Source organism: Taudactylus pleione, unplaced genomic scaffold (assembly GCF_031769625.1).
Source record: "Taudactylus pleione unplaced genomic scaffold, aTauple2 ptg000845l, whole genome shotgun sequence".
In the NCBI taxonomy this organism is placed as follows: domain Eukaryota; kingdom Metazoa; phylum Chordata; class Amphibia; order Anura; family Myobatrachidae; genus Taudactylus; species Taudactylus pleione.
The window spans coordinates 4,459,225-4,468,154 of NW_028285247.1; the positions used below are offsets into that span (position 1 = coordinate 4,459,225).

At 43.5% G+C, this 8,930-nt stretch overlaps 1 protein-coding gene across 1 annotated transcript in view; it reads left to right on the forward strand.

The window, feature by feature from the left end:
* Positions 1–8,476, forward strand: part of MMP23B (matrix metallopeptidase 23B) — a 53,274-nt gene extending 44,798 nt beyond the window's left edge. The window contains exon 8 of the mRNA XM_088458616.1: positions 6,724–8,476. Coding sequence (XP_088314742.1) covers positions 6,724–6,898 — 175 coding nt within the window. The 3' untranslated portion in view covers positions 6,899–8,476. The remainder of the gene's footprint in view (positions 1–6,723) is intronic.
* Positions 8,477–8,930: the final 454 nt, after the last annotated feature.

Below are 8,930 nucleotides of genomic sequence, written 5' to 3' on the forward strand. Positions count from 1 at the left end.
GGTGGCTGTGCCATTTCCCCGGCGATCTGCGTATGTGCAGTAGACTCTGGGCACACTCTTGTGCCCAGAGTCTACTGATGCTGCTGTGGGACCGGGCACTGGGGAGAGAGGAGGGGGCCCTAGAGTGGGAATGCACACAAGCCCCCTCCTCTCTTAAGGCGCCCCTACCTCCCACACATATCCCCCCATCCCCTCTTATACACGCCTCACAATTTTGCCCCGTACTCACACCCTAACTGATTGTAGCAGGCTCCATCCCCTATATAACTCCTCAGCCATTAACTTATTATATGTGTCCCCTCCCCCTCACTGATTGTAGCAGACCGCCCCAACATAAATCGTTTCCGACGCCCCTGATAAAGTGTCTTGTGCACAACAATTATACTGTTAGTGTCAATCCGTATAAATAACAAACAGCCGCAGCCAGCACAATGCACCTCTTTTCTTTCTGGTCACATCCCGGCTCCTCTGTCTATATGTGTGACATACGCTAGTGTGTGATGTCATGACGTCATGCGCACAACGCGGCAGAAGACGGAAGAGTGTGCGCTAGGCTGCTAGCTATTAGACCAGTGATTTTTAACCTTTAACTTGAGGCACACTACACAACATATTAAAGTTGCCAAGGCTCACTATATGGCAGTGCGGCTGCGTGACCTATGAAAATACATACATATTGGTTCCCAGCGGAAAAAAAAACACACACATACATTGCCCCCCAGGGAAAAAAAACACACACACATACATTGCCCCCCAGGGGAAAAAAAAAAACACACACATACATTGGCCCCCACAGAGAAAAAACAATTAAATTGTCTGGCCTCCACACAAAAAAAAAATACACTGCTGCCAACGGAAAAAAATAAAATTACATTCATTGGACCTGTTGGTAGCTGAGAAGGCTCAATGCTGTCCCTGTCCTGTCTCTCAGGCCGTGGTTGCTCTTTTCAGTGTACGGGCTGGAGCCTGGTTTGCCGCGTATAGGCAGGCTGGCTGCGGCTGGCGGGCGTAACCTTTGATGTCACCGCCCCGCATCTAAAAAGGTCACGGCCGGGGCATGCCTAAGCCTCCCATCCCAAAAGAGCCCAGCGCTGCCCGGGCCCATTGTACAACTGCGTGACACAACGCAGCTGGAAAGTGCTGTATTAGACAGGGTAGTCAACTCAGCTGCCGGAGTCAATGTTCAGCCAGCAGGCGCAGCATGTGGCGTCTTCTGACAATTTCGGCGCCTGGAGCATGCGTTCCATTGGAATCGCCCTCCCTATGCCCCTACTTGTATTAATAGAGGCAAAGCCTATAACGCAGGCATTGGTGGACATTTTCAGCAGAGTAGTTATCACAAGCTCTGGGAGCCCAACTGAGTTACTGCAGACATTTTGGGGGAAAGCAAAGGTATCATAATAGGTGGACTCAGGTTAGAGAATGTTCTCAGGGACAACAGGTAATGATACTCATCCAAGCAAGGACCAATAAACAATACATGGTCACACAATTCTAAATATGTTGTTGCCTTAGTTACGAGTAGACAGCAGCTGTGCACTTTTTATATAAACCACTTGAAGCCATATGGCCAGTGGAAGTAATGGCCATATACTGTAATGTCCACCCACAGAAGGGAAGCCGATAGACGGCTTCCCGACTGTCTAATCCCAGCAAGGGGTTAAATGACAGTATCCCGATGCCTGTAATTTTATCTACGCCAGTAGCCCGACACCCGGCTTACCGATCGAAGGTAAGCCGGGCGAGGACTTAGGGTTAGGCACCCCCCTGGAGGTTAGGTTTAGGCTAGGAGAAGGGGGGGTTAGGGTTAGGCACCCCCTGGCGGACTTAGGTTTAGGCGGTGGGGAAGGGGGGGTTAGGTTTAGGCACTTGGGGGGAGGTTAGGGTTAGGCACCCCTAAGGGAGGGTTAGGGGGTAGAATTAGGTTAGCAAACACTTACCTTTTACTATCGGGATTTCCTCCTCTGCCAGGAGGCCGTATGTTTTACCTGTAGAAGACCCCTAGTTTTTCCCATTGCTGAACTATTCCAGTTGGACAAGCCTGACAATGGAGAGAGAGATTTTCAAGTGGAGTAGTAGCTAATGTTGCTGCCAGGCAGATGTGGGAGTTATTACAGGAGCAGACCTCTTAGTTTACTTGTTTGCCAGGACAAACTCACCTCACCACCCACCATGTGGAAACAAGGAATGCACAGCCGTTAATCAGCCACCATGCATATAGAATGAACCCAGAGGATTCTGTAGCTAAATAAATAAATAGTGATATTGATGAGCTGTTGGAGTTAGGAGTAATTGTTTCATCCAAAAGTCCCTGGACAGTGGGGGCAGTGTTAGTACCCAAGAAGGACCAGACTAGGTGACTGTACCTGACACTTTTGCTATGTTGCACATTGATGGACTGTACGGACCATGCTACATATCCACCTTGGATTTAAGCAAGGGATTCATATACTCTTGGCCAAATACACACAGGAGAGATGAGAAATAATCAAACCATTTGGCCTGTTTAAATTTACAACCATGCAATTTGGAATAAAAATGCGCCAGCCACGCCATTATAGTGCCATTTTATATTTCCTGAGATGCAAGCTATACATGTACGTCTTGGTCTGTGTGGATTACAATAGAGTAAATTGATCTCATGGTCATGTTCATGGTACCAGCTTGAGTTGTTTTGTAGTTTGTGACATCCTGCTGGAAGTGGCCATTAGAAGAAGACTGTTGTCATAAAGGGAGGCATATGGTCAGCAACAATACTCAATTAAACAATGCTCAACTGATATTTAGGTTAGGGATGTGCGCCGACCCCCGTGTTTTGGTTTTGGATCTGTATCTCCTTCAAGGTTTTGGATCTGGATTTGGTTCTGCAAACCACCCTCAAGTGTTTTGGTTTTGAATCTGAATTTTTTTAAATAAAAAATAGATAAAAGTTTTAAAAACAGCTAAAATCATGTAATTTATGCAATCCAAAACCCGAAATTCGGATTTAAAATCCGAATTCTGAACCGCAAAAAGATCGGAACCGCGACCCGTATTTACCCAGATGTCCTCAGGAGATTATAACCGCGACTTGGATTTACGAAATTCGGGGGGATTCGGATTTCTGGAGTTCCGAACCGCACATCTCTAATTTAGGTGACAACTGGCCGTATGCATGGAAATGGAGATAAATAGGAGCTGCACTCACTGTTCAGTTGATATAATGTTGCAATTTATCAAAACATCTCAGTAAGTTCAAAAGATGGCCCGCCCGATGTCCATTTCAATTACAATAGTAATCTAGGAGCATACAGTATATATACAGTACATACCCATGACATTAAAACCAGACAGGTGAAGTGAATAACATTGATTATTTCGTTACAATGGCACCTGTCAAGGGGTGAGATATATTAGGTAGCTAATAAAACGTCAGTTTTTGAAGTTGATCTGTTGGAAACAGGAAATATGGGCAAGCGTAAGGATCTGAGCGACTCTGACAAGGCAAAACAATACAAGGAGTGAAAGTGTTAAACGTGCACAGACTGCAGCTTAGAAAATAGTAAAGGAAGTCACCAAACTTCCCACTAAAACAATGTTCAGATAATAATACTATTTCCTAATGGCGCTCTCCATTAAACATGTGCTAAAAGTTCATCCTTGTAGATCTTCCAAAATGTTGATTAACATTTCAGATGCCAGATGTCAGATTCTTGAATCAATCAATCCATGATAGAGCCTTCGTGTGTAGTTCTTAGATATTCTTCTTCACGCTACAACTGGGTTTTAGAACCCTTAAAAAACTCACATGCTCCTCCATCCTCCTCCTTGGTCCCGCTCAGTACTATGGGAGAGACGTCATGACGCCATGGCGTCTCTCCCATCACCCACTGCAGGAGCCAGAAGGCGGAGCTCATGAGTGAGCTCCAGCCCTGCTCTGGCAGTGGGCACAGCAGCCAATGAGAGTCTGACTCTCATTGGCTGCTGAAACACAGAAATCGCCGCCGAGTAGTACAAGTGTACTACCCAGCGCCAGTGGCGATGTGTGTGTAACTGTGTAGTGCGGACCGCACTCACTGCGGTCTGCACTACACTGACTGACTAGGGCGGACCTGTACCCTGGCCGGTGGCGCCTGTCAGTCTCACGGCGCCCAGGGCACAAGCCCCGGCGACCCTGCCCAAGTTACGCCACTGGTCATCAATATTTTTGAATGCATTTCTTCCTGCCCTGTGTCTCTGTATGGAAAAACAAATTTTTTTAAATGGCCTATAGCCATGATCATTCTGTACAAGCATTTGTCAGCAGCTCCTCACACCAGATGAGGGTCATGAGATTCAGCTGTTCAGCACAAATGCCAAATTACTGCACATGTCCAATTTGGCTCCTCCTATGTTGAAATTGGACACAGATCTAGGTGTTCAGTGATTAGACTGAAACAGTGTTTTAAATATGTGCGTGCCAGCTGAACTTGCACTAGAAATATCAAAGATATATTATTGGTTGTTTGTAATGTATTACAGGACCTGCTAATTGCTATTTCTGCTATTTATTCTGCTATATTTATCTTTGTCTTGTTGCTGCTTCTTTATGCCCATTGTTTCAGGATCTGAATTGATTTTTTACGTAAAAAACAAGCTGTTGTCCATTTAAACTGATCACTACACTTATACTGGCCGCACATCTAAAGATTGAGTTCCAGTTTGAACCACGACAGGATCTTAATGTCAACAGTTAGAATTTCAACATGGACATTTCTCTACATTCACATTAGTCGACATGATTAAATGTCAACAGTGCGTTTTTGTGTTATTGATAGGGATTAGGCTAAAATAAGTAAAAAAAACCTATATGTTGACATTCTTGTGACAGCATGTTAAATGTCGACAATATAAACATGTTGACATTTGTGAATGTCGACCTAACGTCTATATCGACATTTTGACTCTGAATGTCAACTTTTCATACCACACCCTTAAAGATTATCATTCCAACCAGCCAACTAGTTGGCTATTTGGATTGAAAATCTGATAATGTATGGGAACACATAGCAAGCGGCTGTTTGCTTTCATCTGTTTTCTGGTGTTGGGCAGCAATCGTTCAAAAAAGTTGGTTAACGCAGACTGATTTAACAAACTTGTCTGAATTACCATTTTTCATCCATTTTCCTGCATATTGGAGCAAACACCCGATTATTGTTTGGTCCCATACATTACCAGATTATCGTTCCAACCAGCCAACTACAAGGGCAGATTGAAAAGTAATGAGACTGCCTCTGTTTTTCTGTCCCATAGGTAGACGTGGCAACCCTATGCTGGTTATTGTGAAGCTCATAAATCGATGTGTCTGAACCTGCAGTTGGACTGCAGTAGTCTTCTTTGTTTGGTCACAGAAAGTGGAAGATCTTCATATGTTTCGTCATGGCAGATGAGGAAGACGTGTCTGTGAGATGTTAGATAGATGTGTGATTGAATTTTGTGTTAAACTTGGAAAAAGCAGAAATGTTTGCAATAAGCATACACTGGACTGTTGTTTGGATTCCGGATCATAATGACGAATCCACTATTCGTCACATCACAATCGATGTCAGGAAATCGGGTGTCCTCTCTGACATTCAAACGATGTTCTTGCATGATTCAACTCGTCATCGCATCTGCTGTTCTGTGAGATTTCTGGGTACCCACTTGGCACACACACAATGCATTTTCAGTTCCTTTGTCACAATATGCTGCCGTTTGAATGAGATGCCAAGTGAAGCCAAAAGTTTGTGTAAAGTTAACCTTCTGTCATTTTGCAACATCTCTGCAGCTTTGGCAATGTTCACATCTGTAACCACGGTGGACGGTCTCCCAGAACACGCTTCGTCATTCACTTGCGTATTACACTCTTTGAAGTGCTTCCACCACCAAAATACTGCAGCACGGCTAATTGTTTCTCCACTGTATGCTTACTGAAACATTTCATTTACGCTTTTTCCAAGTTTAACACAAGTTTAATCTTCCTCAACCACCATGACGAAACATACGAAGATCTTCCCCTCGCTGTGACCAAACAAAGAAGACTATGGCAGTTCAACCGCAAGTTCAGACACATCGATGTTAGAGCTTCACAATGGGTTTGGTATGAAATGGCGACGGCCGGGAAGCCGTCTGACTGAATACCGACACTGCAAACCCAAACGCAGATGATCCCGACTGGGGCTGGTAAGTACCCTAACCTCCCCCAGGGCACCTAAATCTAACGCCCCCCCTTCCCCGAACCCTAACCCACCTGGGGTGGTACTTAACCTAACCTCCCCCTCTCCCCAAACCTCCCGGGGTGGTGCCTAACCATGTCCCTCCGGGGAGTCCCCAAACCTAACTCTCCCCCCCCCCGCGGCTAAGCGCTAACACTGCCCGGCTTACCTTAGGTCGGGAAGCAGTCTGTCTAGATTCCAGCATCGGGATATAGACAGGCGTCGGGATTTCAACACTTGTCTTTAGTCCCTCGTCTGTATTTAGACGCCGGGATTTAATCAGATGGCTTCCCGCCATCGGCATTTTGACTGTATCCCCTTCACAATAACCAGCATAGCATTGCCACATCTACCTATGGGACAGAAAAACAGAGGCAGTTGGCTGGTTGTAATGATAATTTTTCAGATGTGTGGTTAATTAGTGTATGTGACCATTCTGTGAGTTGAACCATGCATTTTGGTGCGACTATCATCTCACATACTAATGTATTAACTCATTCTGTGTCTACAGCTGGTACAAAGACAATGAGCTCCTGGAATACTCATACCCTGGATACCTTTCTCTAAACGATGACCACATGAGTATAATTGCCAATGCCATCAATGAAGGACTCTATACCTGTATAGTGAAGAAAAGGGACAGAGTGCTGACCACCTACTCATGGAATATAAGAGTACAAATGTGAGAAATGCAGGACTCAAATACTGATTTTTGACAACATGGGGCCAACAGTTTGACCGGTTGAAGATAAACAACACCAATTCTCCATTAATAGCCAATGCTTTATTAATTGGCTCACGGACCTCAGATCTCCAGAGCTGGCCCAGATTGGTGGTGATACAATGGGAGTATCATTACATTATTGAGCTTTGCACATATTATCCCTACAGTAAGTTTACATTTGCTATTGAAGTAACAAAGCCCATTTTCCGGTGGATATAGTGAATTATTTTTGATATACCTATAGAGCAGGCGACGTGTGGCCAGTTTCCAGCTGTGGTGAAGCTACTAGTCCCAGCATTCTCAGCCTGCAAAGGACAGGTGTGCATGCTAGGACTCCTCTTCCCCACAGGTGGAGAACCACAGGCTACATCTGTTGTACAGAGTGTATCTAAATAAAGGTGCCTACACACTTAGCGATATTTTACACGATTTGACCGATTCGGACGCATCGTGATGACAAATCGTGTAAAATATGCCCAAGTCGCGAGTGTCCACTTATGATGCCGATCTCGTACAGTACTTCAGTTGTTATTTTCTTTTGCTGGGCTGTCAAGTCCAAAGTAATATTCTCTGTTCTCAGCCATTTTTCTGCAAAAATAATCTGTCTGCAATGCTCTCCATGTTATTACAGACATGAAGTATATTGGGTATAGAGGGAAAAAAAATCCCCTTTTCAATCACTGCACTCTTAATATCTTCCAATCTGATAAACACCTGAAAGTTTTACATGCGTATTTGTCAGTGTCATTTAACACCTCTAGTACATGATAACCTGTATTCTAGGTTTAATTGACCATTTAAAAGTGCTATGACAAACTATTTCCCCACTGAAGAACATGTTGAAACATGTAGAAACCAACTTTGTATATTCAGACTGTGTTTTTGGGATCTATTTTGAGTATTTTTAATTAAATTTATCATATTTTATCATGAAAGGCTAATGCAGCTAAAAGCTATTAACTCTTAATTAAAATCATTATACTGTGTATTTCGGCTAACTGGAATAACTCCTGATTCTTGAAAATGCAGAAGATCACTTGATTACAATTAAGACATTGGTGGACATGTTCTTAAGAACCAACATTCCCTAGCAACTGTGGAATCAACCAGTTGGTTTCCATAGATTTAGCTGCTACTAAACAGTTTCAAGTCCTTAATAACATGAAACACTGCAGTGTACTTTCCTGTTTCCATTGTAAATGTTTGATTAAAAAAAAAAGTTTTCAAACTCACCGTAGTCTATTTATGTATACAGCCTGCTGAGGCCTCATCAGGTTTAATGCAAGCAGTGCTTTTTAATTCTGATGATGCTCAACGATACACAGTACCGGCACCTAGATTATGGTATTATTTTTAATTCTTATAACTAGATCCATAAACAGGAAAATAATGTGAAATGATTTCAGAAATGAATGTAAACATCTGAAGACTTGTAAAGAGATTGGAAGCTACTATAAATCTTGTATAAACTTTCAGTCGTCAGAGGGGTGCCTTGTGTAACACCATGCCATAAAACACCTTCTTAATAAATTATATGAAATAAAGACTCGGAGACATGAGATTTGGCAAAATAATTAGTTGGTACTTTATTAAAATTATCTAATGAGTATTAAATTAATCTAAACTGATTGGAGATATGGTGGCAAAGAAAGGACAGCAACATAAAGCTTACTCCAGCCATGCAGCACACAGACATGCAGCACACAGACATGCATAGCAAGCGGACACTGCCTAAGGTGCAAAGTAACCGGTAACTTAAACAACTGTCAACAAAAGGTATCCACTCAACCCTCTAACATGACTGGAAGGGTGATGACGCTATCCCCGGCAGGGTGATCCAGCAAACTTAACAAGTCAAAGAGGGTGAGCGCACCCAAATACCATAATACTACAAACTGAAAGATATTTGCACCCTAAGCGGTGACCTGCCGTTCTTTCCCGCCACAAAAAACAGCCAACTCAGACAATCCCACTGAATCCACATAGGGAGGGAG